Raw genomic sequence first — 17644 nt, 5'->3', positions numbered from 1 at the left:
TTATATGCATATTTACATCAAGTTAGGGTAACTGGATAGATTACTCTTCTCTTAGAGATTTTTTTGTGTGTAGATGGAATATCATGGTTGGTTAGATTGCTATAATCCTCCATAGCCAAAGACAGACTAACTGCTCTATGTATTTTTTTCACTTTTTTCCATCTTTTAAGAAGGAGTATGATTTTCTGTCTTTCAGAAACCTGAGTTCCCCAATGTCCATATTCTTTCAGAATAATCACTCAAGTGTACTACAGTGGGGAAAGGAGACAGCCAAACTATTTTAAAGCCTTTCACGAATCAGTAAAGGTGGCAAATATTTGGACTCTCTTAAGTTGACCTTTTAGCAGGAAGTCATTAATTCACTTTGGAAGGAGATATGTTATTTGTCACGTTTATCATCAAACTTAGTTTTCCCCTGTCTTATATTTTAGGGTGGAAATAATGCTGGCCATACAGTTGTTGTGGATTCTGTGGAATATGATTTTCATCTCTTACCCAGTGGAATAATTAATCCAAATGTCACTGCATTCATTGGTAAGTATATAAACTGAGCTGCATGGGGATTCCCCCCACCAATTGATAATGGCATTTATTTTTTATCATCAAAACTGATTTCATCTCTCACTAACCAGGTGGTTCATTGATCTCTTACTAATTTTGACCTTGATACCTTCTGGAATATACCTGACTTTGGCTATTTGTCACTGTAAGGTGTTTTAACAGTAATACTTTTTGGAATGATTACTTTGCATTCATTTGTGCTCACTGACAATCTTAATTCTATAAAGAAGTATTAGATCATCGAATCAGTTTTCCAAATACTTTTTTTCCCCAAATACTTTCAACCATGAGTCATAGTAAGAAATACGAGAGGTTCATGAGTTTATTTTGAACCCTTACAATACATGATGCAATCTGATCTTTTCTACTCTACTTTTTAATTTTTAAAAATCCTTATCACAACCTACTAAACTGACTTGTGACCTGATAGGGTGTGATTCCCCAGCCTGAAAGATACTGATTTAGTGTGTACTGTGACCATGTTCCATTTGCTTAAAATTAACATAGTTTCCTTCAAAAACATATTTCACTTTGTTTCCAAGAAATTTTCAACTTCATTGAGTATAATTCTAGCATAAAATATTCACTATATTATGTTCCATCATGTATTTAAATTATACTCCTATGAAAACTTGGAATCATTTCTGTGGTAACACCCTGGTAAATCAGAATGTCCTTTAAGTTACATGTGTCTGAGTTGTAATTATAGTGGCTTACGGCTGGGATTTGTTGGTTTTCCTTTAGGAAATGGTGTGGTAATTCATCTACCTGGATTGTTTGAAGAAGCAGAGAAAAATGTTCAAAAAGGAAAAGGTATGAAAGAATGAGTCTACTAGGTAACCAGTTGTTCTTTGTAAAGTTTTATTAGGATCTTATGCCAGGCAAACAACATGTTTGTCTTATACTTTAAAATTGCAGGCTACTATAGGACAAATTTTTAATGTCAGTTATTAAGTTTTATTTATTATAAACACTGTTTTAAACAGAAGACTAACATCTTACATCATTATGTTAAGTCTTGATTTTTTTACACATTGGTTATCTGTAAACTTTATCTTAAGGTAGCTAGAATTACAATATGTGGGTGGCAAAACTAGGAAATTCCTGAGTTTGCACACTGTCAGTCTTGTTTTCTAAAAGGTCTAGAGCTCTCCTTTTGTTGCCACAACTCAGGGATAAAAGGGAATTTTTTTACCCCCCCATGCTACACAGATGTAAGGGGAATTGTTTAGGGCCCTCCTTCTAAATGAAGTAAATGCTGCTTTTATGCAATATATCCATGCCCATCTTCTTAAAAGAAATAGTCCTGGATTCTTGCCTTTACTGATCTCTTGGATTTTTAGAGGTGTGTTTACATTAACCTTGGCCATCTCATTAGGGTGTGAGGGGAATTTGATAATACAAACCCAGTTTAAACATCTCTAATACAAAAATCTGAAATCCAAAATGCTCCCCAAATCTGAAACTTTTTGAACACAGACATGACACAAGTGGAAAGTTCCATACCCAACCTCATGCAACAAGTCACAGTCCAAACATAGGCGCACACACGGTTTATTCAGTGTCTCCAAGGGAAAGAGGCTTCTCCCCTCTCAGCTTCCATGTATCTTTTCCGTGCACGCCCAGATTCCCCCACACAAGCGTGCACAGAGGGTGATAAAGTGGCATGCGTGCCAGCTGGATGTTCCAACTGTGGTAATAAATGAAATATAGAATACAGATGGAGACGGACAGCCTACTGTTTGTTGTTACTGCTGTTTGCCAGCTGATCCCGATACTCTGGTGCTGCTGCTGTACTGCTTACTTACCCTGAACACATTTTTTCCACTGTATTAGTGGTATGTCATATTTTTTACTGTTAAATACTTGCATGTGAATCACTGTAAGGAAATGATTACTTATCAGCATGTAAATTCAGAGTCAAGAATGTTGGTATGGAATCCAACCACAGATGGAGGAGGAAGAGGAGGCGGGAGAAGAAGGAGGAGGATGGAGGAAGAAGAGAAGGAGGAGGAGGAGGGTCCCTAAACTTTTTCATGCACAAAATTATTTAAAATACTGTATAAAATTGCCTCAGTTGATGTGTATAAGGTGTATATGGAACATAAATGAATTTCATGTATATATTTGAGCCACACCCCCCAGAGATCTCATTATTTGTATGCAAATATTCCAAAGTCCAAAAAAAATCTGAAATCTGAAATATTCGGGTATTTGGAATAAGGGAATCTCAACCTGTAATACATAATTGAGGAGAATCATTAGTATAGTTTCCCCTTGAATTAGCTTACATTTAAAAGACGCAATTACTGTTAAAGTATTGTTCAGGTTTTTTTTTCCTTTTTTTTTTTTGGAGATGGAGTCTTGCTTTGTCATGCAGGCTGGAGTGCAGTGGCACGATCTCGGCTCACTGCAACTTCTGCTTCCTGGGTCCAAGCGATTCTCCTGCCTCAGTCCCGAGTAGCTGGGACTACAGGCACGTGCCACCATGCCTGGCTAATTTTTTGTATTTGTAGTAGAGATGGGGTTTCACCATGGTAGCCGGGATGGTTTCCAACTCCTGACTTTGTGATCCGCCAGCCTTGGCCTCCCAAAGTGCTGGGATTACAGATGTGAGCCACCGCGTCCTGCCCTGTTCAGGTTTAAAAGTAGCAATCTGTCCTCAAGTGTTCTTAACCACTAAATGTGATTTTACAGAACCCTGTCTTTGCTACCATCTCTTTTCTCCTTTCTGCGTTTTTACCTGTGACCTAGTCTGTGATTTTTATATTGGTGCTGCTCTCTGTTCTCATCTCCTTTAATAAGTTTGCCCTACTCCCTTTTTCTTTCTAGCCTATCCGACCCTGCTCTTTTTCCACTTTACTGAATTTCTTGCTCCTATTTTCTTTATTGTATCTCCTAAACTAATTTTAGAGTACATGTTTGTGTGTCGAAACAACCATAGAGGGGCACGCTTAATATTCCAGGTTTACTTTTTCGCACGTTACCGAGGAGGTTCTCCTCTTTAATCTTTAAGGAATATATTTTAAAAATAAATCTTAAGGTAAAAACTAATTTTTCATTATTAAAGATTAGTTTTGAAATGTTTGCAGCTTGGCAGTTTGTCTTTAGTATTGTCTTTAAAGAAAAACATCAATTTGGATTCATTTGTTCATTCAAGCATTTTTTTTTTTGGAGACATGGTCTTGCTCTGTCGTCTATGCTGGAGTGCAGTGGTGTGAACACAGTAGTGAGCCTCTACCTCCTGGGCTTAAGCAGTCCTCCTACTTCAGCCTCCCGAGTAGCTGGGGCCGTAGGCACGTGCCACCATGCCTGGCCAGGTTTTTAAATTTTTTTTATTTTTGTAAAGATGGGGTCTTTCTGTGTCACCCAGGCTGGTCTCAAACTCCAGGCCTCAAGCAATCCTCCTGCCTTGGTCCCCCAAGTGCTAGGATTATAGGCCACTGCTCTCAGCCAAAAATAATTTTTAAAACCACTTATTGGATAACAGGCCCTGTGCTATGAAAACTCACAGCCTCTGCTCTAGGTCTTCCACAGTTAAATGGGGAGACAGATATGTCTCCTTACAATTCACTGTAGTAAGTACAGTAATTAACAGTAGTACCTTAGAAGAATTAGTGAAAAAGCTTATTTTCTGTGCTTCTTTTTTTTTTTAGATGGAGTCTTGCTCTGTCACCAGGCTGGAGTGCAGTGGCACGATCTTGGCTCACTGCAGTCTCTGCCTCCTGGCTTCAAGCGATTCTCCTGCCTCAGCCTCCTGAGTAGCTGGGATTACAGGCGCCCGCCACCACACCCAACTAATTTTTTGTATTTTTAGTAGAGACAGGGTTTCACCATGTTGGCCAGGATGGTCTCCATCTCCTGACCTCAGGTGATCTGCCCGCCTTGGCCTCCTGAAGTGCTGGGATTACAGGCATAAGCCACCACACCCGGCCCATATTTTTTATAATAATTATCTTTTGGGAAAGGGTGCCATTCCTAAAATTAACTCCCTTCTGTCAAATTTCTCCCTGCTAGGTACCTAACCTCCCCTAGCAAATTTCTGCCTGCCAGGTACCTAACCTCCCCAGCATGATGTTTTTCTACCATTTGCCTTTTGGATTCCTAGAAATATTTTATGTGGATGTGACTGGTTTGAATTTGGAGCTTTTAGAGCAAGACATTTGGAAAGATAGCATGTGAGTGAATTTATGTATGGAATGAATGACGTGAGAAAACTCTTGTTAGACATGATGTTTCCTATACAGAAGAAAAGATACAAACATGATTGCTTCAGTAAAAAATGCTTTTAGACATTGTATTTCCTTTTTTTTGAGACAGCATCTTGCTCCACCGCCTACACTGGAATGTAGTGGCACAATCTTGGCTCACTGCAACCCCTGCCTCCCAGGTTCAAGTGATTCTTGTGCCACAGCTACCCGAGTAGCTGGGATTAGATGCACCCACCACGACGCCCAGCTAATTTTGTATTTTTAGTAGAGATGGGGTTTTATCATGTTACCCAGGCTGGTCTCAAACCCCTGGTCTCAAGTGATCCACCTGCCTTGGCCTTCCACAGTGTTGGGATTACAGGCATTAGCCACCATGCCCGGCCTAGACATATTTCTAAAGAAATTAAGATTTTAGGCTGAGGTGGGCAGATCACGAGGTCAGAAGAATGAGACTGTCCTGGCTAACACGGTGAAAACCAGTCTGTACTAAAAATACAAAAAAAAACTAGCCGGGCGAGGTGGCGGCGCCTGTGGTCCCAGCTACTCGGGAGGCTGAGGCAGGAGAATGGCGGGAACGCGGGAGGCGGAGCTTGCAGTGAGCCAAGATGGCGCCACCGCACTCCCGCCTGGGCGACAGAGCGAGACTCCGCCTCAAAAAATAAAAGAAATTAAGATTTAAAACTGCTGTACAGAATATTCAATTAAAATATATCTTTTTCCCCTTTCTCTCCAGGACTAGAAGGCTGGGAAAAAAGGCTTATTATATCTGACAGAGCTCATATTGGTAAGGTGGATATATTGCATTTATTTGTAACTATCTTTTTATCAGAAATTTATCAAATGAAAGTATTTAGTAACTAATTTTGTCTTTTATTTTTATTTAGCGTAAGTAGGATGGATTGTAGTAATTGAGTTCTAAATACAAAAAAAACTTACTAACTTTTTTTCTTTTTTAACAAAGTCTAGGCTGAAATTTACCTATTTGAAAAAAAGGTTAGCTAAGCAAATTTGTAATACAAGTGGTATTTCATAAGACATCTCTAATTCTATTTAAAAATAAGCCACATCAAATGCAAAGAACATTTATTTGTACATGTAATATTCTTGTAAAAGTAAGTGTAGCATTTTGCAGATAGAGTGAGTCTTTGTGCCTAAAATGTAATAATTATTGCTTTTTAAGTGATTCAGATTTTGTTCAGACTAACCTAAATTTCAGCCACTACCAATAAATTTGGGATTTTCTTTTCTGTTATTTTTCTCTTTCAGAACCAATAGAATTGTTAATTAGCAGTGACATGATTAAGAGATAATAACCAGAAAAGAAATCAGTAAAAACCATGTAGGAAACTTCTGTATGATTGATCTGCACTCTTAAATTGTATTTAAATATGTATGTGTCCTGTGGCAGTAGCTGCTCTAGTTTTAACACTGGCCTCTATTTAAAAGGCAGCCTCATCTTAACAGTATTTATCAGCCAAGCACAGAAATCAAATAATGGTCCCTCCAGATAATAGCCACAGACTTGAATCCTAGGTATAATCCTAGTAACCCAAATAAAATAACTTATTTAAAGTAAACTCTATTAGATTAACATACAGTTTTTATATGAAACTGGCCTCTTTGTTACATTGTGTATCACAGGCTTCTTAATGTGTAAAGTCTGAAAAGAACAATTTTTTGTTTTTACTGAAAAACAGTTTTATGTCAATATTTGTTGTCCTCCTGTATGTTGTCTATTAGTAGGCTGGTTATCCTTGAATGCAAAGACTTTGATAGCTGTTTGTTAGTGTAACTGGATAAAATGTGGAATACTTCTGTATTTAACATAAAACTAAGCTTGTGAGTAGTTTATATTTCACCTGGTTATACTTAAACTATGATAGTATTATCAGTAATACTTTTATTTAAAAGGCACCTTTTATATTTCCAGAATAATTAATAACATAGATGCATAACCAAGACAAAAACCAAAGGAAACAAAGCAGCTTTGCAGTCCCAGATGATAACATGCAATTTGGATAAGGACGAAAGGGTTTTGTTTTGGTTTTCAGAAGAAGGAGGTTGTCATTTGTGTTGCCTATTTTAAGCTTCTGATTTTAAAAATATTTATATTTTGTTTGTTAGCTTATCTTAGGACTTGAATTTTAAACTTATATATCACTGTTGTGCTATCATATAGGAAGCAATACAGTGTTACTAATACTTTTTTGTTGTTGTTAGATGGAGTCTCGCTTTGTCACCCAGGCTGGAATGCAGTGGGGTGATCTCAGCTCACTGCAACCTCTGCCTCCTGGGTTCAAGCGATTCTTCTGCCTCAGCCTCCTGAGTAGCTGGGATTACAGGTGTGCCACCATGCCCAGCTAATTTTTGTGTTTTTCATGGAGATAGGGTTTCACATGTTGGTCAGGCTGGTCTTGAACTACTGACCTCAGGTGATCTGCCCACCTTGGCCTCCCAAAGTGCTGGGATTACATGCGTGAGCCACTGCCTCCAGCCCTACCAATATTCTTTCTTATTGGCAGTTTCCTAGGTGTATAAGGAAAAATATGTTTTTGTGAAGTACTTTTGTAGCGTTTTTGTTTGCTTATACTTACTACTCATTAGCTTTATTTATTCTGTTACCAATAGTCAACTTTATCTTCTTTTACCTTCGTGATTTTATGTGTAGCTTTTTGGTGTCCATTGTTCCTATTGTGGATAAAGCAAGGCACTGCATTAGATGATAAAAACCACTACTTATCTTCAGAACGTTCTAATGGCTTTTTGTTATGTTGTCTGCTCTGTGAAATTCACTGTCTTAATCAGCATACCACAATTTAGGATTGCAAAACAGAATAATCCCTAATACCTGCCCTTTGAATAACGTATAGCATCAGCGTATGTAATCAGGTAGTTGGGCTATGTGCAGATATAAATGTATGCTGATGATATCAGCCTGTTGGAAAGAACATTGTGTTAAGAGACATATCCCTGTTCCTGTCTGGATTCTCCATCTTCCTTCTTCATTGCAACTGCTTTGGGTCTGTCACTTAACAATTCCATCCTTGGTACAGCATAGAGGTTAAGCAAGTTACTTAATTATTTTAGACCACCAAAACAAAACAACAAAGTAGTATGGGAAGGGGTAAAAAGGCCTAGAGTAAAAGGAAAGTAATGTAGTTTAAGCCATAATAAATGTAAATGAATATTATTATTTTATTTACAATTATATTTCTTTAATAATGATTTTTTTCCCATAAATGTATGTCCTTAAAGGAAAGTATTTCTGACAGAGGACTGAGCCTGTAGAAGATAAGCTCAGACTAAAATTTAGGTGTTAGTAGTAATATGTGTAATAATGGATGTGTTGTGCTTTAAAATGTGTGTTACTATAAGCCTATAAGGTTCATTTCCTAGGGTCCTTAAAAAGTCTTACAAGAAACATATTTTTTATTTTATTATTTTATTTTATTATTTTTTGAGACAGGGTCTCATTCTATCACCCATGCGGGAGTTCAGTGGCATGATCTTGGCTTACTACAACCTCCGCCTCCTGGGTTCAAGCGATTCTCGTACCTCAGCCTCCTGAGTAGCTGGGATTACAGGCATGTCCCACCACGCCCAGCTTATTTTTTTGTGTTTGTAGTAGAGACAGGGTTTCGCTATGTTGGCCAGGCTGGTCTTGAGCTCCTGACCTCAAATGATCCACCCGCCTCGGCCTCCCAAAGTGCTGGGATTACAGGCGTAATCTACTGCCCGGTCAGAAACATGTATTTTAATATAATCAATTCTATAATAGTGAAAAGGAGTAAATAGTATCATTAAAAAATCAAAAAACTAATTGGAAAATCGTTGCTGTGAAACTGCTTCCGTCTTTGCTTTAGAGACTCCCCTGTCACCATGGCACTGAATGGACAGTTCTGTAAGCTCCATTGTAATTTAAGGTGTTAGAATTCTCATTTCAGAACTGAGTACAGGATCTGGCATATAGATGCTTCAAAATGTTCATTTACTTCCAAGGATTTTTTAAAATCTTCCGTAGTATGAGATTCTGTATAAAAGTGTGGTGGGTGATATGGAGCGTAGTACAATGGAAAAAACTATAGGCTTTGAAACTGAGGGATCTGGATCCAAATCTTGATTATGGATCCTCTGGCAAGTGATTTCCTTTGCAGTCACTAGTTCCCCAATCAGTAAAAACACCTTACACAGGTTGTGTCCACAAAGGAAAGAATTTTATGTGTTTTATTCATATATGTGTACACCCAACAGCTAACTTAAGTGCTGTACTTGGTCAAGATATACTGTTTTTATCCTGACAAATACTGCTCTGTAGTTTTCTTTAGTTTTGTTGTCTGTTCTTCAATTTTGGTGCCTTCTATTTTTCTGAAAGAGTTGTGTGTGAGGTTGGTCGTATTTCTTGTTTAAATGTTTTATAGAAAATCTTTGTGAGGATGTTTTTATGAATTCCGTGAAGATTATGAATTTTATTTCTTTAATAGATATTGGGATATTCAGATTTTTCTGTTTCTTGTGTCAGTTTTAGTAATTTATGTTTCCTAAAGAAATGGATTCGTCTAACTTCTCAAATTATTGGTAACTTTTGTAGTCTTCAGTGATGTCCCTCTTTTATTCATGGTGTCCATTTTATTGATTTTGTGGGGTTTTTTTTTTCCCCAAAAAACCATTTTCTCTATTTTCTGTTTCACTGGGTTCAGCTCTTTCTATTCTTCCTACTTTCTTTGGTTTAAATTTGTTCGTTTTTGTAGTTCCTTTAGAAGCTTGGATCATGAACTCTAGACCGACGTCGCTCTTTTCCTCCCTCCTTTCCTCCCTCCCTCCCTTCCTTTCTTCCTTCCTGACCTTTCTTTTCTAATGTAAGCATTTAAAATTACATGTGTTCCTCTAACACATGTAATTATGTTAGCTGTATTCCACAAATATTATTTATACATTCATTTCCATTCAGTTCAAAATAACATAATTTATATTTTAACCTATATGTTGAGTATGATGTTCGTGTTTCCAAATATTGGAAGATTTTCATGATTTCTCTCTATTCATAATTTAATTTTATTGTGAACAGAGAATAGACTCTGTATGATCCTAATCTTAGTTTGTCGAGGCTTCTTTTCCGGCTCAGGATGTGGTCTGTTTGGTTAATGGTCTTCATGCACTAGAAAGAATATGTGCTCTGCTCTTGTTGAGTGGAGTGTTCTTTAAATGCCAATTAAATCAAATTGTTGGATAGTGGTGTTCAAGTCCTGTATCCCAGCTGATTTTCTATCTGCATTCTGTCAGTTACTCGGAGGAGTGTTGAGCCTCTGACAATCATTGTGGATTTGTCTATTTCTCTTTTGAAGTCAGTCAGTTTCTGCTTCATGCACATTGAAGCTCTGTTAGGTTCATGTATGTTTACAGTTCTGATTTTGATGCATTGAACCTTTCCTCATTATGAATTGGTATTAACAACCATAGCTTTTTATGATCAGCAGGTTTCCCTGGTGCTGTTAGTGGGAAAGTTTTGATGCTGTATGTATGTACTACTTAGTTACTTTTCAGAAGCTAAATTTGTTATTGTATGATTTAAAAGTATCTAATAAGCTATGAATGTTAATACCACAATATCCTCTTTACGGTAATATTCCTTATTCTGATATCTACTTTGATATTAATATAGCCACTAGAGTTACCTTAAGATTACTATTTGCATGGTGTATCGCATTCCATCCTCTAATGATCTTTAGTGTGTCTGTCTCTTTGGATCTTATAATGTATTTTTTATAGACAAAATGTAGTTGGGTCTTGCATTTTATTCATTGTGACAATTTTATCCTTTAATTGGAATGTTTAGACTATTTACTTTTACTATAGTTAATTATCACTATGGTTAGATTTATGTCTGCTCTTTGTTTTCTTTTTATTTATTCTTTATTTTTCTTCTTTTCCTGCTTTCTTTTACACTGAACATTTTTAATATTGTCCCCACTGTTAACTTACTAGCTATACCTCTTGTTTTATGAATTTATGAATTTTGGTAGTTGCTGTAGGGGCTATAATTGCATCTTTTACGTTACTCGAGTTACCTTCAAGTATTTCACTTAGAAGGTTTAAGCCGTTGATTTTTTTAAGGCAACTTAAAAATTATTAAGTTGCTGGCCAATTCTTTACATTAGCACACTAATGCAAGGACCTATTGCATTAAACTTTTGCCCTGTTCACTGAATCTCATAACTCAGTTTGTACTATAAGAGATGCTTATTGAGGGAAAATGGCCTAATGAGTGGTTGAGACCCTTAAAAAAATTAAATATGAAATCCAGATTTGTTAGGTGTCTGTTCTTTTATTTAATATCTATGTATTACATGCCTACTGTGTCAGGTATGGTGCTGAGCACTAAGGATTCAGCAGTAGAAAAGACCAAAAGCATCCCTTAATGGAGCATATCGTGTACTAGTGAAAACAGATCATATCACTAGAAATGTGTAATCCATGTAGCATGGCGTATAGTGCTCAGTTCTGAGGAGAAATAGTAACTCAGAGAAAGGAGCTAGGCAATGGCAGGCAGTTTGAAGGAGGAGGTAGGGGCCTACAGTTGTATGTAATGTGGCCGGGGAGCCTTCGCTGAAAAGTGACAGTTGAGTCCAAGACCTCAGGGAGATGTGAGAAAGCAAGCAAAGTGGCTGTTACATGTTCTGAGTCTCATACTAAATATGGTATAACGTTAATCATGTTAATAAAACTTAACTATAATAGTAAATTAAAACTTTTAAAATGCTGTTAATAAACTTAACTAAAGGTGCACAATTACGATGTTTTCTTTGTTTGCAATATCTAGGCTGTAGAAAGTGAAACAGATATTCCAAGGCTGTTCTTTCAAAACAGTAATAATGGAGGCTTTAATGCTCCATGCCGTGATGAAGCCTTATGAACGTAATTATTCTGATTACACTAATTGCCTCCTGGGGCCCAGAAAAACCAAGGAAAGCATTAGCTCTATGACAGGGCGCTAAATTAATGTCTGAAAAATATGGTTCACCTGCTTTGCAGCAACCATTTATCTGTGGGTTATCAGTTGCTTTTTAAATTTCTTTGAGCATAAAAAACAAAACATTTACTTTCAAATGTCTTTTTATTCAAAAGAAATGAGAATGGTATACTCTAAGATCTCAATCTTGTCATAACTGATTTGCAAATTCAGGGTTTAATGAAACAGCCCTTCAGAACTATTCTGGCCTCTCAAGTAACTGAGAAAGACTATTGCTTGGGCAATAAAATGGGAACATGATGATAAACTGACCCTTACAGATCAGAATTATTGTTTACATAAAGAGTATTTTATTCTTTTTCATTGCTGTGTAGTATCCCTTTATACGACCATTTCACACTTTTAAAAATCCATTCATTCTACCATTGATGAAAATTTGAGTTGTTTCCAATATTGGGATATTACAAATACTGTTACCCTGAGCATTCTTGTAGATATCTTTTGGTGTGCAGTATACTGATATGACTTTAAAGGTGTTACTGTTACCTAACTGTGCGGCACTAAGACAGATATTGCTTACTAGATACTTCTAAATCACACAAATTTAGTTTCTGAAATATAACTGATTAGCATGTACAGTATCAAAACTTTCCTACTAACAGCACCAGGGAAACCTGTTGATCATAAAAAGCTGTGGTTGTTAACCTTGCCAAGCATGGCAGGAGGATTGCCTGGACAGTTTTAGTAGTGTCTCAAAAGGAGGAAAGTAGAGAAGAGTACATACATGGTTTTATGGGCAGGGTTAATCAGAGGATGGGTTTAGATTGGGTTATCAGACTTTTCTGGCTTCACCATCTATAACTTCAATATCAGTCTTCTAATGCTTCTAAATAGTTCTTTTACAGATGCTACCATTAATCCCAAGAACCTCATATCAGTCTTTCTGTTAAACATCTACACATTTCAACTTAATTATTTGGAAACAGTGACTTCATTAGCAAAAAGAAACTATGGTTAAATATACTAAAAATCAGTAAATTGTACATCTTAAATGGGTGAATTTTGTGCTATATAAATTATATTCCCATAAAACTATTTAAAAACAAAACAAAAAACAAGAAGCCTTGGTTAGAAGTTCAGAGACCAAAATTCCAGTTCTGCCTCTTCTATAAACCAGCTATTTGTTCAGTCAGTAAATATTTGAGGACTTGTTTGCACTGGAAATCAACTAGTAGACTAAACTGACATGATCCTAATACTCTCAGAGCATTGGCAGGGGAGAAAGAGTACAAGTTATGTGTAGGTGTAGAAAGAGGCAATATTTCATGCAGAAGTACATGCCTTGTAGCTGAGGGCTGCAGAGAATGCCAGTGTGACCAGAGGGCAGTGCGGGTGGCAGAGCATGAGTATAAGATGAAAGTGTAGACTGTGCAAGGAGGCCAGATAATAAAAATAATTTTGTGTCTTTTTTTAGAGCAGTGGAAAACTGTTGAGTTTTAAGGGCAGGGGAGGTGTGAATGCCATATTTGTGTCTTGGAAAGATGCTTTGGCTGCATGACAGCATTTGGATTAGCGATGTCTAAGAATGGAAAGAGGTACACACACTAGGAGACTGCAATTTTGGTGAGAGATGATGGAATCTCGAGACTAGTGAGGAAAAGGGAGGTGTCAACATGAGCCCTAGATTCTAGGAGTCCAGAACCTAAAGAAAAAAGAGTATTTTTGTAAATTGACCTTTGTAAAATTTTAGGGCAGGATGTTTCAAAATTACCCTCTTAATGACTTAGTTTTTTAAATAGTATAGACTGTAATAAATAAGAGTGAAAGATCAGACAGATTTTCATCTTAATGTACTAGTTGGTGTTATCATCTTCTACCATTATCACTTTTAAAAATGTGTTTAATTTGTTATACTGAAATGAGGCTGAAGGGATTTATAACTTCAGTAATTTGAAATGCAGTGTATTTTGCTTTTGTGTCTTATCTTTGTTTCAACAACTGTGGTTTTATTTCCCCTCAGTATTTGATTTTCATCAAGCAGCTGATGGTATCCAGGAACAACAGAGACAAGAGCAAGCAGGAAAAAAGTATGTGTGTGTGTGTTTTTTGTTTGTTTGTTTTTTGTTTTTGGTACAGTTTAAGCATTTACAGACCCTTATATTTTAATTCTAGACCAGAAGTTTAAGAAAAGTAAGTATTAGAATATCCTGTTTTAGAGAAAATCAGTAGGATTATGAACATATACTTAGCAAGAAATAATATAAACAGAAAATAGTCATATGTAACTTTATTCACTGTAATGATCTGACCATAAGACCTACATCTTTCTTGTCTAACTTAAAGCTTGTTTGGATTTGTTTTTAAGTTTGGGTACAACAAAAAAGGGCATTGGCCCAGTTTATTCGTCCAAAGCTGCTCGGAGTGGACTCAGGATGTGCGACCTTGTTTCTGACTTTGATGGCTTCTCTGAGAGGTAACTAACTTGTGTTTGAAAATGGAAGGAATGAATGCATTTTTAGATTTTTTTTTAAAACCTAGGGTGTAAAATGATACAGTCAGTGTTCTAGTTAAAATAGTGGTGGTTGGCCTTTTTAAGATTTGAAATGTTCAAGTTATCTTTATTACATTATACTTAATCTTTAGTTACAGATTAACTTCATGAAAAATAACATGACGGTGGTTTAATAGAATGTCCTAAGAAGACAAAGGCAGAGTTATATTTAAGAATTGAAATATGGAATGGTTTCCTGAGAAATAGAATGATTCCAGGGGCTGTGGCAGTCCTTGGATGGTTACATTCTAAGGTCTTGATCCTTGCATTTTCAGGCCTGGAGACTCCTTATGTCCTCCCACCCAGAAATCATTAGCTCTCAGATACTGGTGAATTATTGTATACCAAGCTCAACTTGAAAAACAGAGGTGCTACGTTAACACATGCTTTCTGTAGCCAGATCTCCATGGGAAACCTAGTAGTCATCAAAAAGCTACTCAGTGACTCAATGATAGGGAGTTGGTTGTGTATAATAACAAGTGGCATTAAAGCTATAATGACATTGTATCCCCTTTCAATCAACCACGTAACATTTGTCTGCACTGGCAGTGCACCTTTACTGAAGAATGTTAGATTGCTAATGTCTGCCTCTCTCTCTTTTACAAGTATCATGTAAACTGCCCCTGTTTGTTATGGTACAGTATAATACAGTTAATTCAGATTTAAGTCTTTTGTGTTTACAGATTTTAGTCATTCCATTTCTCTTCCCTCCCTACACACATATCACCTTAATTATATTGTCACTATGCCTAAACTTGAGTAAAAAAATAATTTGAATGTCTTATGTATTCATATGGCTGATCTCCTTTATTAAATTTTATTTCTCAGAAGGTAACGTCAGTTTCAGGATTAATTTGCTGTTAAGATCATTTACCATCTGCAGAAATCATTGAAATCAAATGATATTATTTTAAATATTTTTGTACAGAGTGGTAATGTCTTGATTTATCTGTATTTCTCAGGTTTAAAGTTCTAGCTAACCAATACAAATCTATATATCCTACTTTGGAAATAGACATTGAAGGTGAATTACAGAAACTCAAGGTAATGCTTTCTGACCTCTTTAATGTTCTTTTTAATACTTGTTTGCCAAATTGGCATCTAGATCTTTTCATTCCTGCAGGCTTTGGGTAAGAACTGGCAAAGGAAATTGTTTGTCTTGGACATGGTATGTTTGAGTGACTTTACATGATATGGTTTAGATAAAATACTGAGTAGGGAGCAGGAGGAGTACCTGAAGTAAAGGAGAAAAGAGTCCAGATCATACGTCTCATGTGCAATGACAGGGAGTTTAGATCTTATCCTGGAGATAATGAAAAGCTACTAGGAAATTTTGAACAGAAAGAAGACTAGATTTACATTATCTAAAAATCACTTTTAACAGTTGGAGGATAGATCAGCAGAGGGCTGAGTGAGAACTTTTCAGGCTAACCAACCCGTTTAGGAAGGATAACCCCATAGGGCCAGTTTCTTTAGCACTGCACTCTTAAGAGACAAATAAGGTAATTGACCAAAGATTAGTCTTTTCTTGGCAACTATTAGGTGTCAGTGGTGCTTACATTGGTCAGTAGTTGAAATTCCTATCTTCTCCATTCGATGAACTTCAAACTGTTTCCTGTGAATCTGATTATTATTTCTTCTCATCTATAAATAAGTATCAGTATCAGTTCCAGAACTGAGTAGGAATCTGCAAACCTCATGTGCCATTCTAGAATAAATGCAGACCTTAGGTCTGCCCAATCACTAAGTTCTAAACAAATATGACCTACAAGGAACGTTTTAAATGTTAGGTATTTGCATTTCAGTGCACTGATTGCTGTTACAAATAGACTGCCATTTTCTTTTTATTCAGTTATGCAATAAATATTTTGTTTTATTTTGTTTTTTGAGACAGGGTCTCGCTTTGTCACCCAGGCAAAGTGAGAACTGTATGAACTGTATGAACTTTGTCACACAGTTCATACAGTGGCATGAACACAGCTCACTGCAGCCTTGACCTCCTAGGCTCAAGGGATCCTCCCTCCTCAGCCTCCCGAGTAGCTGGGACTATGGGCACACCACCACACCCTGCTAGTTTTTTTTTTTGGTAGAGATGGGTTTTCACCATGTTGCCCAGGCTGGTCTTGAATGCCTGAGCTAAAGCAATCTGCCTGCCTTGGCCTCCCAAAGTGCTGGGATTACAGGCATGAGCTACCATACCCAGTCTATTATGCAACAAATATTTTAACTTTTTGACTAGCAACTTGGAAATATTTACTTGCCAAAGTATGAGTATGGCTTTTCAATTCCGTTTTATATGTGTTCCACATAAATGTAAAGTAGATGAATAATAATAAATAGAATTGGGTAAGAAGATTCTTATAGGTAATGTATGTTGAACCAGAAAACTTTAAGAAACAAGTGGGATGACTAGTGTGGTCATTTCAGGCATGAAAATAGAACTAAAACAGGAATAAGTCAGAAATTGGAGGCTAGAGCCAAGGAGTGATCTATACATTTATCAGTGGGTATTAACACACTCAGGTGGGTTCATGAGTAGATTCTGGAATTTCCATAATAGTCTACATATTTAAACATAGTTGAACCTAGGTTTCATGCAGTTATACTATAAGGCCTTAGGGGAAGCTCTTGGTTATTTTACATTTTTAATGGAGTTCTGAAGTTAAGCAGTAGTACTAACAATTAAGTGCTTTGAGAAATTTTTATAATGCCCATGTGTTACATAGTATTGGACATTATCTACTAGTAATAGTGTAGAGATAGATAATGTTACAGTAATGGGATAAAATTTAAAAGAATAACAGCAATCAATCACTAATAGTTGCATACTTGGCAGTGTAACTTGTGGCCCTCACCACATTTTGAGAATCACTCTGATGCAAGTTTCAGAATTCATGGTTGGCCAGACACAGTGGCTTACACCTGTAATTCAGCACTTTGGAGGCTGAGGTGGGTGGATCACTTGAGAACAGCCTGGGCAACATGGGCAAATTCACCTCTACCAAAAAAAAAAAAAAAAAAGAAAAAAAATGTAGGTGGTCATGGTGGTGGTGCAGCTACCCAGGAGGCTGTGGTGGGAGGATTGCTTGAGCCTGGGAGGTCGAGGCTGCAAGTGAGCCATGTTCCCACCGTGTACTTCAGCCTGGGTGACAGAGCAAGGCTCTGTCTCAAAAAATGAAATAAAATAAAAAAAATCATGGTTTTTATGTTATAAATGCAACTTTTCAAATACCTCACAAAATTTAAAAGCACAATGTAATATAGTCATTTATTTTTATTTTCCTGAAAGCTGTTTTATGAAGTATGACTACTTTGCTGAGAGGGTTTTATTTGCAGTGAGGTTAATATAGAACC

At 36.7% G+C, this 17644-nt stretch overlaps 1 protein-coding gene across 2 annotated transcripts in view; it reads left to right on the top strand.

Moving 5' to 3' along the window:
* ADSS (adenylosuccinate synthase) overlaps nucleotides 1–17644 on the top strand; it is a 43028-nt gene that overhangs the window by 13350 nt on the left and 12034 nt on the right. Inside the window, exons 2-7 of one of the 2 annotated variants that reach the window (XM_011981172.1) lie at nucleotides 432–534; nucleotides 1306–1374; nucleotides 5512–5556; nucleotides 13760–13826; nucleotides 14105–14212; nucleotides 15253–15334. In XM_011981172.1, the coding sequence (XP_011836562.1) occupies nucleotides 432–534; nucleotides 1306–1374; nucleotides 5512–5556; nucleotides 13760–13826; nucleotides 14105–14212; nucleotides 15253–15334 (474 nt within the window). Of the gene's footprint in view, nucleotides 1–431; nucleotides 535–1305; nucleotides 1375–5505; nucleotides 5557–13759; nucleotides 13827–14104; nucleotides 14213–15252; nucleotides 15335–17644 lie in introns of both variants that reach the window. The other variant, XM_011981171.1, reaches the window with a different exon arrangement.

The sequence above is a fragment of the Mandrillus leucophaeus genome, unplaced genomic scaffold, assembly GCF_000951045.1.
Source record: "Mandrillus leucophaeus isolate KB7577 unplaced genomic scaffold, Mleu.le_1.0 Scaffold220, whole genome shotgun sequence".
NCBI lineage: Eukaryota > Metazoa > Chordata > Mammalia > Primates > Cercopithecidae > Mandrillus > Mandrillus leucophaeus.
This window is presented reverse-complemented; position numbering and strand designations above follow the sequence as displayed.